The sequence below is a fragment of the Sphaerodactylus townsendi genome, linkage group LG04 (assembly GCF_021028975.2).
Source record: "Sphaerodactylus townsendi isolate TG3544 linkage group LG04, MPM_Stown_v2.3, whole genome shotgun sequence".
Lineage (NCBI taxonomy): Eukaryota > Metazoa > Chordata > Lepidosauria > Squamata > Sphaerodactylidae > Sphaerodactylus > Sphaerodactylus townsendi.
Genome location: NC_059428.1, coordinates 896,409 through 912,436, shown reverse-complemented (window position 1 = coordinate 912,436; position 16,028 = coordinate 896,409). Strand labels below are relative to the sequence as shown.

At 53.4% G+C, this 16,028-nt stretch overlaps 2 protein-coding genes across 8 annotated transcripts in view; both read right to left on the bottom strand.

Moving 5' to 3' along the window:
- The window catches only part of SPTBN4 (spectrin beta, non-erythrocytic 4), a 573,187-nt gene that overhangs the window by 273,844 nt on the left and 283,315 nt on the right, over nt 1-16,028 (bottom strand). The gene's annotated exons all lie outside the window — the stretch shown is intronic.
- LOC125431834 (protein YIF1B-A-like) lies at nt 182-7,935 on the bottom strand. The gene is made up of 12 exons (XM_048494994.1): nt 7,914-7,935; nt 5,906-5,995; nt 5,316-5,462; nt 4,079-4,258; nt 2,417-2,695; nt 2,114-2,262; nt 1,912-2,016; nt 1,614-1,692; nt 1,422-1,479; nt 1,017-1,172; nt 835-928; nt 182-692 (listed from the first exon to the last, which is right to left on the bottom strand). The coding sequence occupies exons 1-12, from the start codon at nt 7,933-7,935 to the stop codon at nt 537-539; spliced, it is 1,515 nt and encodes a 504-aa protein (XP_048350951.1). The 3' UTR covers nt 182-536.

The window sequence follows — 16,028 nt, the reverse complement described above, 5'->3', positions numbered from 1 at the left end:
CCTTTTGCCTACCTGAAGCCCCTGTGAGCAGATGGGGGTGGGGTGCTGGGGGTGTCAGGAGAGTTCAGGTGCTGCAGGAAGTCCAGGGGAACTCCTGTTAGTGAGAAAACAGTGCAGCCCACGTCCTCCCATCTACAAAGCTGATCTCTTCACCTCCCTTCGTCTTCACAAGGCAAAGAGCTGCTGCCACCCCCCGCGGGGGGGGGGGGGGTGTTTCACATTTTATTTGCTTGATATTAGAACACAAGTTGCCCACCGGCAGCATCCAAACGGGTGGATTTAACAAAACACAACGCCCGGGGTTGTGGACCCCCCCCCTCCTCCACACCAATACTGACACACAAATGAGCAAGAACACATTGGAAGGAAGGGGCCAGCAGCCACACACAGGCAGCCACGGGGCCCTTGCAGGGGGACGCCGTGAGAAGCAGGCAGCCACAGTGCGAGGTTTCGCTGGCGGTGCCCCCTGTGCAGCTGAGTGCCCTGCTGGGAGGCTAGCTGCACGGTGTCAGCTTCCAGTGAATCCTGTGTTGGCCTCAGCGAACCAGGTGGAAAGTCAGCCAGTACATGAAGATCGGCTGCAGACCAGCCACGCCCATCGTCAGGTACATGCGGAGCTGGTTCTTAGCTCCCTGCACCAAGACCCCTTCTGCAACAGCCTCAGACAAGATCTTCAGCCGCAAGGTCTGGATCTGGGGCAGGAAGGAACAGGTGGTAGGAACAGCAAAAGGTGGGGTGGAGCATGGCCTGCCACAATAGGCAGGGAACACGGAGGGAGCAGGGGCTCCTGCCAAGCCCTCCCTGGCCCCGAGAAGACATCCAGCGTGCACCTACCATGAACACGAAGATAGAGAGGCAGCACCAGCTCAGCAGCAGGAAGTAGCCGGTCTTCCCAAAAAGCAGCCCAGCCACGAGGCCCACGATCATCCTGGCACAGGAGGAAGGAAGTCAGGGAGGGGGGGGGGGGGCTGGCAGCTGCGCAGAACAAGCTGCCCACTGGGCTCCGCGACACTCACCCCACGTATTTGTACCCTGAGAAGGCAATCAAATCGATCGTGGTCAAATCGGTGTTGACCGTCACGAGGTAGAGGCTCAGGAGGACAGCCACGACTTCCACAATCAGCCAGGCCAAGGCCGAGCTGGCCTGCAAGCCCAGCAGGTCTGGGGAAAACCTGCACAGGTAGGGAACAGAAGGTGAAGTGAGGCATGGGGGAGGCAGCCAAGCTCAGCCAGACACAACTTCTGGGAGCAAAAGTGAGACACAGGATCTGGCCACGGACATGGCTCGGGACCCCTGAGCATTTCGCAGGCGCTTCCCCTCTTCTGTGGCGCTCTGAACCCAGCAGGGGGATTATGGGGGTGCACACAGACTCTAGAGGTGGGGGCAGGTGTGAGACAAGCCTCCCCCACCCACCCTTTACCTATTCTGTGTTCCCAGGGCCAGCCCTGCCACCAAGATGTAGGTGATGAACGCCATAACTGTGGAGAACAAGGACCATTAGCCATGCCAAGGTGGGCGCCAGTAGCAACCCATCAGGGGAGGTGGGGGACCAGCACCCAGAAGCGGGCGCTGCCAGCCGCCACAACAGCCAGAGGAAAACAACAGGCGGTACCTGGAATGTAGAGGTCTGGGGCGTTGATGTCGAAGCGGGGGGCCACAGGTGTGTCCTGCTGGTAGTGCACCTGCCAGTCCTGCCAAAACACATGCAGGGGTAGTGCGTTTCCACCCAGCCCCTCCTCCCAGAAGCTCACGTGGTCTCCCCTCAACAGCCCTGCGAGGTAGACGAGGCTCAGAGAGCTCTGCCTGGCCTCAGCCGTCCCGCCCCGCCCCGCCGCCGAGCCCCTCCGTGGGGAGGACCACGAGCCAGCGGGGGAAGGGGGGGGTCTCGGCGGCGGCTCCCCCCGACTCACCCGGTGCAGGAAGGGGAAGAGGAGGAGGCCGAGCTTCCTGCCCACGTAGAGGGTGTCCACCGCGAAGTAGTACTGCAGCCTGGCCACGGGGACGAAGCGGTCGATCTGCCGGGGGGGGGAGAGGAGGGGGCGGGGAGGTCACCGCCGGCGGGGGGGGGGGAGAACCGGCCAAGGGGTGCCCCCCCCCGCGAGCCGCACTCACGTGCTGGGCCACGAGCTGCCTCCCCTGCGCCGCCAGGGAGCTCCCGTAGGCCGCGGCGAGGCTGGAGACGGGACGGGACGGGGGGGCGGCGCTGGTGTCGTCGAAGAGCGGCGGCGGCGGCGGCGAGTTGGGCGGGCGGCGCTTGGCAGCTGCAAGGACCGACAGAGGGCGTCGCCCGGCCTACCTCGCAAGGCGGGCGGGCGGGCGGGGGGAAGGGAGTCCCTCCCTCCCTCCCTCGGACCGTGGCGGCCTCCCCCCCCCCGCCCCCCCGGAGCCCCGATCCCCGCGCCCCGGGACACGCACGCTCCCTGCCGGGCCCGGCTCTCCCGCCGGCCGCCGCGCTCATGGCTGCTCCGGCCGACGGAGGCTCTCCGTGACTTCGCCAATGGGAGGGCACGTCCGACGCCCAGGCCGCCGCGATGACGTCTGCCGCCGCCCTGCCCGGATTGGCGGAGGGAAGGGGTGGGGCGGGCTGCAGCTCTCGGCCCGGCCTACCTCGAGGGCTGGAGGCCGAGGACGCCCCTGCAAGGCAGGCCTGTCGGTCGCGGGAGGCGGGAGGCGGGAGGAGCCCCCTGCGAAGAACTGGCAGCAACGGGCCGGGTGGTCCGAAGAAAAGTCAGTTTAATTAAGGAGACTTGGTCCCGATGACTAGAGTCGCTCTCCGGTCGACCACGGCCTGTGGCCGCATCGCCGCTCGCGGACGGTGGATCACACGGGGCCGTATCGCTGCGGCTGATCTTGTTTCCCCAGGACTGGGGACAGGGGGTGGCTCTGCAGGGGTGGTTTTCAGCACGACGGTCCTTGCAAGGGGCGAGCCTTTCCTCTCGCACAGCTAGTCAGGGGTTTGGGGCTGGGTTGCGATCAGTATGCAGATGATCCCCAGCTGTTGCTGGCTGGCTGGCTGGCTGGCTGGCAGGCTGCAGCCAGTCCCAGGAGGAGATCGGACCAAGTGTCTGGAATTGGTAGCAGGAGAGCTGAAGCAGAGCCCCTGAAACCGGACCCACTGAAGACAGGACTCTTACGGCTGGGCCAGGGTGGTTCACATCAAGAAATTCAGCTCCTCCCCCTTGATGGCAAACAGCTAGTGCCACTTCCTCACCCACTGAAAGGAGTTTGGGCATTATTGTCATGGATACCAACCAGCCTTTCATCGGAAACCCAGATTATGATTGTGGCTTGGATGATATTTTTCCGTCTCCACCAAGCCCGGTAGCTGGCCTCTTCCCTGTGCCATGCTGGCCTAGCCACAGTGCTCCGTGCAACCTCTAGATTGGACTATTGCCATGCTGGCAGGGGCTGATGGGAATTGTAGTCCATGAACATCTGGAGTGCCATAGGTTGGCCACCCCTGGACTATTGTAACTCACTCTACACAGAGCTACCCTTGAGGTTGCTCCGGAAACTGCAAGTGGTCCAGGCTGCAGCCGTGCAGTTATTGCCGGGGGTCTTTGTGGAGGACACACACACAGCCACACATTTGGCCAGCTGCATAGGCTCCAGACGGAGTATTGGATCAGGTTCCTTACCTTCAAAGCCCTAGCTATTGGGAACCTTTGTATCGGTGAAGCTGCCAGAGAGTTCTAGGCTCAGGAACCAGGAGCTTGCTAGTGGTCTCTGGCATGAGGCTGGTGTTCCATGGCTGGGAGGCAATGGCCCCAGGCTGGCAGCCAGGGCAGGAGGGTCTGGGCCTAACCACGAGAAACTGCTGGGCAGGACTGCTACACCCAGGTCTGGTTGAAGGCAGCTCACTTCGGTCAGAGATGGGGCTGCAGAGCAAGCGAGGCTCAGCCCTTGCGGCAGAACTTTGGGGCAGGAGACTTAGGTGGGCTGGCAGTAAGAACCCATGGCAGGCGGGGCTGCAGCCCAGGGTTCAAGAGGCATTTGGACTGAAACATGCAGCAGGACTGGGGCTGCATCTAGAACATACACTTCACCCGTTGCAGGGAGCAAAGCAGGGAGAACTACCGCTGCTCAGCAGAAGCAGTGGGCGGTGGGCAGAGAGGAGGGCAACACGGAGCAGAACTTTGAGGCGGCGCGGCGGCGGCGACTTTGGCGTTGGGCATTGCAGGCGGTGCTGGTGGGCAGACGGCGGCGGGGCGGAAGCAGGCGGACTACGCCAGGCGGCACGGCGAGAAGAACAGGGAACTGCCGAGAATTTCGCGGGCAAAAGACGGTGAGAACAGGGCCTGTGAAGATAGCAGAAGCTCCACCAGGTAGCGAAAGTTGAGCCAGAATGACACTTCCGCCAGAAACACAGGTTATAATACCATTCACCCCATCCCCTTCCCGCACCCATGAGACAGAGTCTTCATCTCCGCCAAAGATAAAGTCCGCCGATGCACATCTGGCCTATCATGCGGGCAGTGGAATGTGCTCAGGTTACTTCACCATCAACACCATTGAATCCTTTACACTCTACCTCCCCTAAAAGCCCCTTCCCCCCAGGTTTATCGCGGAAAGGCGGTGAAAAGCAGAAATAAAGGAGATTAGGGGGCTTCAATGTTTCGGAATAAACCCATTGGTTATACCCAGAGGGAATATCCCGCAAGAAGCTAAAATATTACAGCGTTTGCGATTAAAGCGGGGGATCAGGATGGCGATCAATTTCATAGTGCTTGTGGCCATCAATAATAATAGTCGGTAGAGGAGACCTCTCCGGCCGGGTCGTTAACCGAACATCGGGCGGGGAACCTCATGAGCAAGCTGGAATGGAGACTGGGATGGATGTTACTAAGAGTTAGGCAAATCTAAGCGAGCAGTGACATCATTAATCACTTTAGTAATCTGAAAAGGTCCACAAATCTCTGCCGCCAGGTTTGGAATATTTATGCGCGTCTGAGATTTTTTGTAGACCAATACACCCAGAACCCACGCGCAGAGGAAAATCGTTGATTTTATCCGCACAGTTTGGGAGTCCTTTGCTTGTTGTAGGCGGTCTGGACCGACTTTATCCCACGACTGAGGATGAAATCCATTGATTGAAATTCTGGGGTCCAAAGCTGCTGCGGGTGGTTGTAGCAGCGGCGGGAAGGGCGACCGAACACAATTCAAAGGGGTTTTCTTTGTACTACTATGAACCGCATTGTTGTAGAAGTATCCATAAGCGGAATAAGCGCACCAATTGTCTTGGTGGTGGTGGTGGTCTGTAACAACGTAAATACTGCTCTAGGAGTTCTGTTCGTTCTCTCCGTCTGCGCGTCACTTTGAGCGTGGTAGAGTGGCGGCGGCGAAGCGACTAACAACCCAAAAAGCGGCACCAGAACTTTGAGATAGAATTTGGGGCCCGTGATTGGGAGACCATAGCGAGAGGCCGAATGAGCGGTAAACATGTTGAATAAACGGCGTGCAGCTGCGGAGGGATGGAAGCACATGGAATGAAATGGGCTTGCCAGAGATAAAGATGCCACCCTTATAAAACCGTGTTGCCAAAAAAAACTTTTGGGCAAATCGTAATAAAATCCATGGAGATGACTTCCCAAAGGCGAGGAGGCTACGGAGATTTCAATAGTCCATGGGGCTTTCCCGGGATGGTGTTGGCTTCTGCACAAACCGAGCAGCCTTTAATGTATGCCTCAATGTCTTCATTCGCGGCGCCACCAGAAGAACTACCCGTGGGCTAAGTAGAGTTTTCAAAAGCCAAAATGTCCTAGCGAGCGGGCATGGTAGCTTCAAGAACCTGCTTGCGGAGGCCGCGGTACCAACAGTCCCCCCTCGTAAAACTCCATTCTCCAAGCGCGAGGTGGGGGGTCTCTCCTTGACTGGAGCTCGTTACGGACCCGCCTCCTCCCTTACGTTCCGGCCCAGAAAGGAGAGAGCCGAGACTGGGAGCGGGGGGTGGAGGAGAAGTGGGCGTTGAGATCGAGGAGACGACAGCCAACCCAACTGGGGAGGAAAGAACAGTGTGATGGAATGTCTGATAAGGCAGCCCACCCCCCCCCCCCCCCTCCCGGAGTAAGAGAGCATGGCGCGTCAGCCAGTTGTTAGTTTCCCAAGGAAAAAATGGACTGTAAAGAGAAACGAAGAAATCGACCGCGAAGTTGTTTTACTTGAGACATCTTGAGGGGGGTGGAAAAGAGCGCCAGGTTTTTATGATCCGACCAAACTGAAAGGGTGCTTGGACCCCCCTCCAGCCAGTGGCAGCCAAATTGGAGCTCACTACTTTGATGGCCGCGGTCTCTTTGTCTCCACGACCAGTTGAGTTCGGCACAGAGAATTTTTTAGACAAACAAGCACCGCAGACTGATCTACATGCTGTGCCTGCAGCAGGGCTGCCCCAAGTGGTGCTGTCCGGCGTCCGTGAACCATAAGCGGGAGATCTGGGTCAGGGTGCGGGATGGGATTAGGTGGTAGCATGGTGCAGTTAGAAAGGCTGTTTGGCATTTCATAAGACCAGGAAAGGAGGGCCCAGGCTTGGCCTGAATGGATCGCTTTATATGAAGTAACGTGAAGGTCTGTGGCGAGAGGAAGTCAATTCAAACCAAGTGGGGAATATAAAATCTACGGTAGAAATTAAAACCAAGAAGCGACTGGAGTTCTTTCGCGGTTGGTGGGGCGGTGACTGGAGTTCGTCAATTTTAGCAGGATCCATTTTAAACCCTAGAGGCGAGATCGGTAACCAAATAGCGATCAATGGAGGTCACGGGCCCGAAAGCAGCATTTGAGAGTTTGGCAAAGTTGTCGAAACGTTTCCAATACCTCGAACCAATATTTCGCTACTCCTTTATGGTTTGTGTGATGAATTAAGCGTCATCTGGTATACAACCGGCTGTACACAGTAAATCATGGAAGCTTGTTTGATAAGGCCATGAAGCTCCGAGGGGCCCCCGCCTTGAATGGTATTTAAATATTTAAACTGTCAAACTTTGTGTTAGCAGTCAGGTGTTACATATCCTTCCAGCAATTCTGACTCTGTAGTAAGCTTCTCTCAAGTCCAATTTAGTAAAATCGTCCTTTGCGGAGTGCATCTAAAGGTCAACGATCAAAGAGCAAAAGGATATTTATTGGACGGGGGGCCATTTGAGATATAGAGCAAATCTGTACCAAAACGTAGAACCCATCTTTCTTTTGACAAACAAAAGCGAGGAGCAAAGCGATGTATTCTGTGTGTTTGATAGCCATGGTATGACTTCCAGCGAGCGGTTCCTTGTCTAAGAACCGCGAAGTTCCAATACCACTCATTAAGGACTCATGTAGGTGGGTTACCTTAGGTAGTTGTTGCCCCTGGTTGTATGACAATTTTGCAGTCAGTGTCTCTGTGGGGTGTGGCAGCTGATGCAGCATTCCTGCTCCTGAAAAAACTCTGGCTAGATCCTTGATATGCAGGTGGGATGTAGAGTGGGAGCAATCACTGAGGAAACCAGGGAGGGTGTGTCAGGAGCACGTTGGGTTTTCTTCCCAATTCATGTGTGTTCACGCAGGGGAGGTCAGTGAATTCTGGTCTGCCTAACAATGAATTTTTGGTTCGTGTAACAATAACCAAGGCATGCCCAAAACTATGAGTGTTTTGGCCACTGGGCATGAAAATGAAACAATTTCTCCCAATGGTGAGGCATAGCGAGAGAGAGAACCGGCGTGTTTTAATACTGGGCGGTCCTTACCGTTTCGAGGGCTGCAAGTCCATTTTAGGTGAATGGAGCTTAGCCAGAAATTGGCTGAACCGCTCCTCTGTACACCTAGGGCGCATTTAAGCTACAGTGGGAGCAGCGAGTCCACAAGGGAACCCGAGGCTACTCTCATCTGAGTGTGTTTAAGCGGGGTTGGCCAAATGCTTGAACCAGTTAATGGGGCTGCCTTCACTCACCCGGCGTCAGAGTGGGAGCCATGTCCATGAGGGGGGCTGAAGAAAGGCAAGCAGCTGCTTCCCCCCCCTCTCTGCGGGCCGCCGGTCACCGCTTTTAAGATTGCGAGCCAGTGGGGCCGGCCCCTGATAACGTGGTGGTTTGGCAGCGAGAGGCAGTCTTGTGAGGAGCTGGAAGCCCGGTTGGTTTTGCTTCTGCCCAAAGGTTTGGCTAGATGACCTGGCCCTCCGCGTGCAAAAGACACAATCCAAATTAAGTTTCAGGAGTTTGATGGGAGGCGTGGAGGCTTGATTTGGTGGACACAGTAGTGGTTTTAGAGGCGTGGCTGCCAGCCAGCGGCGTATTCAAGGGCGCCACCTAGGACCCCAAGCTGGATCAATCTGCAGTAGTGCGAGGAACCCGAATTAAAACACCGTTCCGCGTGGTTGCTGTCCACACGCATCTGAAATATTAGCATTTCATCGTTCAGGCCACTCAGGAGGAAGTCGAGCAGCGCCTTACGAAATTCACGGACAAATTCTGCAAGCCAGGCGGTGCCTTGCTGGATGGTTTTGATAGTGCGGATAGCTTCATTCTAAAGCCTCTGGAATCGCTGGCCCAGCTCTTCGCTTGGAGGAATGCGGGCACTGTCTGAGGTCCTCATCCTGCAAATCCAAAACAGTCGAACCAATTCGGCTGCCCCATCAGGACTGAGCCACGATGTCCGTATTTTTTAGCGTTCAGACCCGGTATAGATCATCATAGTGCAAATTTGGGCATTGAAACGTTTGCAAGATGAAGTAGGGGAAGTTTGGAAGCGGTCCCATCAAAGCAATGGCGGGCCAATTGCTCCCGGGGAGCGATGGTAGCCCATTAGAAGCGGCCGCAAGCCTGCTGAGTGCGCTGGTTTGAGCAGGTTGGGCAGGCAGCTGTTATGCGGGGGGCGAATGAAGGCTGGCCGGATGCCGCTGGCGTTGAATTGGCGGGACCCAGGTCTGTCTTCAGCACCGGCGCGTAGTAACGCGCAAGGCTCCAGCGGGGCCCCTGGTGCTGCTGCACTCATGGTTCCTCTCCAAGCGTAGCCAAACCACTGCTTGCGAACCGTGCATCTTGGTGGCGGCGGCAGCTTTCTGGTTCTAAACAGCAGTTCTGCGTCCGTTTAAGAACGGTGGAGTTGCTTGTCATGGAGCCTGGAGCATTTTCCGTTGTAAATCCAGTCTGGACTGTTCAGGACTTTATCGCCATGGGCCGAGCGGTTCTGGGCTATGGATTGGAGGCTGGCGTCTTTGTACAGGTCCGGCTGTGAGCACAACCTTCTTTCGCGTTGCTGTTCCCGGTTATCTAGGGTTTGGCTCTTGCTGCAAGCTGTACCCGTTCACTCTCATGGCAGTTGGTTTAGCAACGGGCATCAGAAATCGCATTCGAGGCGAGCCGCTCCCGAGGAACACCGGCTAACGCTTCATTATGCAATTTAGCTCCCGGGAAGACACCTAGTGCGGTAGCGGATATTCCCAGGATAGAGTCCAATTGGGAAGCTGATGCGGATACCTCAATTCCAGATTGAGTCAGGTGTCGCTGGACATTTGGTGCTGTAACCGCGGGCGGGTTCCCCAGAGACATCACCAAAAATCCCAGTCAGGGTAGTTCAATGGATTCCTGGTTGCGCTGAAAAGGTGGTCAAACCCGTCTCCCTCCATGACAGTTTGGGTTTGTAATCCACGAGAGCGGGTAGAGATCCCGATTCACAGGCGCTTCGATCCATGGACAGCGCTAAGCGGGCCTTGAAGTCCCATTGTCGCCGATCCGTCCCAGCAGGGAGTAAAGGAGGAAGACCGTGCTGATGCGAGGCCGAGGAAAGGAAACCACCAGCGAGGCCCGTTCTCTGCGGTTTCTCCAGATCAGAAGGGGAAAAGGTCCGGAGCCCTCTTTGGGGGCTACGCGCAATTCCGCGTAACGACAACCTCGCCATAAAGCAGGGGTTCCTGCACAGAGAATATAGATGAATTGGGATTCCTGCAAAATATGCAGGAATTCCCATAGACGCCAGAAATAAAAGGCTTTGGGAGTAAAAGTCCATTTATTAAGACATCTTAGAAAGCTCAAGTACACGCAGTGGCAGGAATGACACTTCCCGCCAGAAACACAGGTTATAGCAATACCATTCACTTTATCCCCAACCACCAGCTTCCCATGGGAGACAGAGGTCTTCATCTCAGCGCGGGCCAGATAAAGTCTCCGCCCGATGCATCTGGCCTATAGCCCGGGCCGTGGACTGTACTCAAGGTTACTTCACCATCAACACCAGTTAGATGCTTGAGATATTAAATTGAATTTAAAATATTTTTTTATAAGTTTTTGGTGCAACCCATTCCTTACAGTGAAGGCGGTGGAGAAGCTTGCACGCAGTTCCTAAGAGATATAAAGAAGGGTGAGGAAAGTGGGTTTGGATGATAGATTAGGAAGGGGAAACAATGGTGACTATACATTGCATCAGTTCAGCTGAAGAAGTTCTGGAAGAAGGCAGGGGATTCCTATACCCAGCATGCCGATCCAATGAAGGACGATCATGAAGTGTCTCAAAACCAACTTGACCAAGAGAGGTTCAGGCCAGTAATGAACTGGAACGAGCCAGCGAGCTCGCTAGGAGCTAGCTAGCTAGCCAGCTAGCACTACAGCTAGCCTCAGCAGTGTGGAACGTGGGGTGCACTGTATTTTTATACCCCATAGCATAGTTTGAGGCGGGACCACATAAGTTTCTATTCCTGAATTTTCTGGGTTTCCATGCTGGGATTGCTGGGTTGAGCTAATTAATAGCTCATCTATTGTCTTCTAAATGATGGGACAGTAGAGCCAATTGTCTTGTGATTGAATCAGGGAGTGGCTTAGGCAGAGTTTCTTTTAGGAGTCTCTGTCCAGATATGTTATTTAAATTTGGCTGAGGCTTTGAGTGGATCAGGGAAGGAAAGATTGTAAATGTTGATGGTTGCTAAAGTCAAAGAGATACCACAATCTCAAGGCAGGGTGTTCCTGTATTATTTGCATAGCTGCAAGGTGTGGTATTCAAGATACAGTCCATGAGACTTCCAGCCTTAGTTATCTGGAATAACTCAATCAGTGTTTTAATTCTGCTAACAGGCATTTTTGCACTTGGTCTGTTTTTGGTTTGGACCTCTGCTCCACACATATAGTTGCTGATATTTACCAGTATATTATTGCATGAAAAATCATATCCATAAGTGTATGAAGGGTAGGGAACACCAGGGACGGTGGCGCTGCTGCCCCACTGCCTCCAGTGGGCTTTCCGGAGGCACAGAGAGGCAAGGAACATGAGCCAAAATGTATTTGATGTATTCTACTTAATGTATTTTACCAATACTGTAAGCTGGTGTCATTTTTGAATGGTAGAAAGCTGACTAATAAATGTTTTGAATAATAAATAATACCAGTTTGCAGCACTAGTCCTTAAAAATGCAAACTCTGTGTTGGTGCCTATTAGGAACAGGACTGGAAGCAAAATACCCAGACTGAAAGAAATGTTCTGACTATCAGGTGCTAACAATTCACGAAAGGCAAACCTTGTAGATACTGATGGGTACTTGTTTGACTGGTTTTTTAAGAGGAAGGAAAGAATTTGAATGTATACCCCACTTTTCTCTCTTGTAAGAAGTCTTGGGGTGGCCTACAAGCTCCTTTCCCTTCCTCTCGCCACAGCAGATACCTTGTGAGGTAGGTGGGGCTGAGAGAGTTCTGAGAGAACTGTGACTGGGCCAAGGTCACCCAGCAGGAATGAAGGAGTGCAGAAACACATCTGGTTCCCCAGAAGTGTCAGGACTACAACTCCCAACATGCACCAGCTCCCGCCTTGTTCCAAAAAGCAAACTGAAAAGCTACATCCCACTGGACCTTCAGAACCAATGGGAGATCAGGAGCTGGGAGAAGCTGATTGGTTGCTGTCTGTTTTTGTAAATAGTTTAAATACTGGAACTGAGGACAAGAATCCTCAGTTCCAGCACCCTGTACCCAAGGCGACATATATCAATAAAGTTATTCTTGTTTAAGCTGCTTTGTTTGAATGTATTCAGCGTTACAAGAAGCCTCTGCCACTCAGGTGGAGGAATGGGGAATAAAGAGAATTAGGGCATTTCTTGAAAGAGAGAACAATCCATTATTGACTCTAAACCAGGAAGCTCCCTACATACCGTGTTTCCCCAAAAATAAGACAGTGTCTTATATTAATTTTTGCTCTCAAAGATGCGCTATGTCTTATTTTCAGTGGATGTCTTATTTTTCTGTGTTCTGTTTGTCGGGCATGCTTCCAAACAAAAACTTTGCTATGTCTTACTTTTGGGGGATGCCTTCTATTTCGCACTTCAGCAAAACCTTGACTACATCTTATTTTCAGGGGATGTCTTATATTCGGGGAAACAGGGTAGACATTTTTCAATAGCAGCTGCTTTGGGGGAGGGGAAGAAGAGGAGTTTGGATTTGTACCCTGCTTTTATCTTAAGGTGGTTTACAAACTCCTTTTCCCTGAGAGAACTGGGGCTGGCCCAAGGTAGCAGTGGAGATGAGGAGTGGGACAAAAAGCACCAGGTGAGCTCTGGTTTTCTTTTTGGAGGGCTTTTCTCAAAGCCAAATCTTTAACGGTGTGTGTTTCTGAGGGCTTGTGTGTTTGTTCTTTGAGGGCTTGGGAAGGCTTTTGTTTGTATGTGTAAGGAACTTTCAGAAGAACTTGAAACAAAAGTAACTTTAAGCAGTTCGTTTATTCCAAAGCTTCAACGGTCTCAATACACGCCATGCGAGAACTGCCCCCCCTCAGCTAGCCTCGTCGTTTTTACAGACGAAAACACAGCCCCTCCTCCCATGCATAGTTCTCAAGCTCAGTTTCACACAGGAAAGCAAGAAAAGCAAAAGTAAGCATTGACATAGATTATCATCTATGATAATACAAGGTCATTTCCCTGGGCAAGCAGCCCGTTGCGAGGGATGTACCAAGACCGAGACGGCTGGATGAGCGGGCTAGCCCCCACTCTTACATGCCGCCTCCTCTAAGAAAGCCCCCTCCCCCCCAGGTTTGCGAGGAAAAGCTTTATGAAAAGCCGCGATCAAAGGGGGGGCATCTATATTTTCCACATAGATCCACTGATTATGCCCCGAGGGATATCCCACCCAGGAGACCAAATGTACCAGCCAGCGATTGCGAACAAAAGCGAGAGTCCAGAACAGCGTCGATCTCGTAATGCTTGTGGCCATCAGCGATCACCGGCGGGAGAGCCTCCGTTGGGCCGTGCCAGACTATCTGAAGGCGGGAGCCCTGCTTGAGCAAACTAGAGTGAAAGACAGGATGAATGTTACTTAAAAGAGTTAGGCAATTCAAAATGCGCGGTCACCCTGTTAGCGGCAGGAGATTCTAAAGGGCCCTATAAATTTCTTTTGCCTAGCAGAATATTTGTGCACATCTCTCAAGTTTTTGGTAGACAGATAAACCCAGGCACCCACTTGTCAAAGGAAATCAGCCCTATGTTTGTCAGCTTGCATCTTTTGAGCTTCTTGTGCCTGAGAAAGGGAGGTGGAGACCGTTTTCCAGCCCTCCTCCATGGGGAACTTGATCCAGTCCTCAAATTCTGGGGTTGGAAATGTAGAGTCGGGGAATCTCAGGTAAAGGGGGAAACGAGCGACCCGATACAATTTCAAAAGGCGTTTTAGTGGTACTACTGTGTACCGCATTATTATGTAAGCATATTCAGCGAAGGGGAGCAGCTCGACCCAATTGTTTTGATAATAGTAGTTGGTGTAGCATAGCGTAGGTGTGTTCCAGTGTTCTGTGTGGTCCGTTCGGTCTTGCGTCCGTCACCTTGCACGTGGTAAGAGTGACAACAGCCGAAGTGGTCCCCAAGAATATCCAAGCAACGCCTTCCAAAATTTTGAAATGAATTGGGGGCCCCTATCTGAAATTACTCTCTCCAGAGCGGAATGCAAACGATATACGTGTTGGATGAACAACTTGGCTAGTTTAGGCGCCGACGGGATGGTTGGACAAGGAACGAAATGAGCCTATTTCGAAAAAAGGTCTACTACTACCCATAGTGCCGTATTCCCATGACTCTCAGGCAGATCCGTTATAAAGTCCATGGATATGATCTGCCAGGGTCTGGCAGCTGGAGGGATGGGGTGCAGTAGTCCATGAGGTTTCCCGGGGATTCCCTTGGCTTCCACGCACGTGGGACACCCCTTAATGTAAGCCTCAATATCCTTGCGCATGGAAGCCACCAAAATTACCGCTTCTGCATTAGATTGTAGGGTTTTCAAAAAGCCAAAATGACCCGCTTGGCGGGCATCATGCCCGGCCATTAGAACTTGTTTGCTTGGGAGAGGAAGAAGCCGCATTACCAACAGTTTCCCCGCCTCCAAACCCCGCCTTGCAGCTGCAATAGGGGATTGTAAAGATCTCAGTGGTGCTGAATCTCTTCACAGCCGTTTGGCCTTGACTGAGTTTCCTGGCACAGGCAACGGGCCAGAATCCACAGCAACCACACTGTTGGAGGGCTTATCTCTTAGAGCGAGATGAGAATTCCGTTCCCATGAGAATGGGACTGGAGACTCTGGGAGGGGGATGGAGCGAGGGGGGGTTATAACCACCTGTGGTCTGGTGAGGGAAGGGCCATTTCCTGTCGTAATAGGTCGTGTGTGTGAGCTTTCTAAGATGTCTGAATAAATGGTCTTTCAAGCCAAAAGCCTTTTATTTCTGCCTACCGTTGGAATTCCTTACATTATGACAGGAATCAACCATTATTTTTTCTTTTTTAAAACTCCCAGAGTGGATCTCTGGGTGTTGTAACATGCAGAGATTGAATATTCCCTGAAGAGCTGTGGAAGGTCACGGTAGCAGCCCCCATAGAGGGTTCGAGCCTTCTCTTCCTGATTCTGAGGAACCAGCAGGGGGGAGCCGGGTCTCGCTGGTGACTCTCTCCCACGTCCACTGCGTTCCAGCATGGGTCTTCCCCTACTTCGTTGGGATGGGGAATGCGGATCTGCGACCAATGTGGATTTGCACGAGCCGTTTAGGCGCTGTCACTATGGATCGGCGCCCTGTGGATCCGGATCTCTACCCGTGTCCGTGTGGGTTACAAACCCCAGATGCAACCTGTCTCCGAAGAGATGGGTCTGACTACACTTCGTGCAGTCATCCAGGAGGGGATTGAGCGGTTCCTTGGCTAAATGCCGAGGAATGCTCCCAAGGACCATGCATTAACAGCACCGGAACCCGTCCCAAATCTGGTCGAAACCGGGACGCCGAGATCAGGATCGATTGTGGGAGGGGTTTCGATGCCGGTTCCCAATCAGTTCCAGCGGGCGGCTACCGATGTGTGCAAGAAGCCCCGTGGAGACCATCGGAGGAGTGGAGGAGTTACCATCCGGAGAGGAGGAATCCGAAGAAGATGCCCATCGAGATCTATTTCCCCTCCCGTCCAAAAGAAAGCTGGGACGATGGAAGTAGCCAGACTTCTGCTGATGCCAAGGAAGCATGGTTGACCGAGAAGCATGGCAGGCTCTGGGAGGAGGAACGCGAACAGCTGCAAAAGATGCGTGAATGCCTGCAAAGGGACACGAGAACAACAACGTCCAGGGCGTTGGCAGCACTCGAGTTAAACCCGGGCCAAGGAGGCGTTGCTAGCGGCAGTACCAGCAGAACTTATCGATTCATGAGCCAAAGTCCTGGATCACTCCAAGATGGATCTGGAGCGCCAAGCTAGCGAAAGCATTAGGGCCATCCAAGCGCGGGAAGAAGCGAGCTGACTGCTGACCCATTCCAGTAATGGGGATGAACAAGCAAAACTGGATGCGTGAAAAAAAAGCTGGCCCTACATAAGCACCAAGATGCCTTAACTTCGCCAAAGAGAATTGGCTGCCTTGGAACCCAGGAGCTGAAGAGGCAGCGAGATCGATGACCACGAACCCGAGTCGGTGCCCACAACTTTACCCAGAGGCGTAGCCCACCAGCGCCCCCTGCCATGGGATCGGCTGCAAGGCCCTACTTCGATCCCTCCCGGCGCTCCTGCTGCCTCCTTTCTCGCCGGAGGAAGACTGGCAGCTGCTGGGCCCGCTCTGCCTCCCTCAACCCAGCCGGTACTTCAGCC

Coding starts and splice junctions, on each gene's coding strand:
- LOC125431834 (XM_048494994.1), bottom strand. CDS start 7,935: ATGGCTCCCACTCTGACGCCGG. Junction 5,463..5,905: donor TCTCCTTTCTGGGCCGGAAC/GTAAGGGAGGAG, acceptor ATCCCTCCGCAG/CTGCACGCCGTTTATTCAAC. Junction 929..1,016: donor TCAGGGTACAAATACGTGGG/GTGAGTGTCGCG, acceptor CTCCTGTGCCAG/GATGATCGTGGGCCTCGTGG.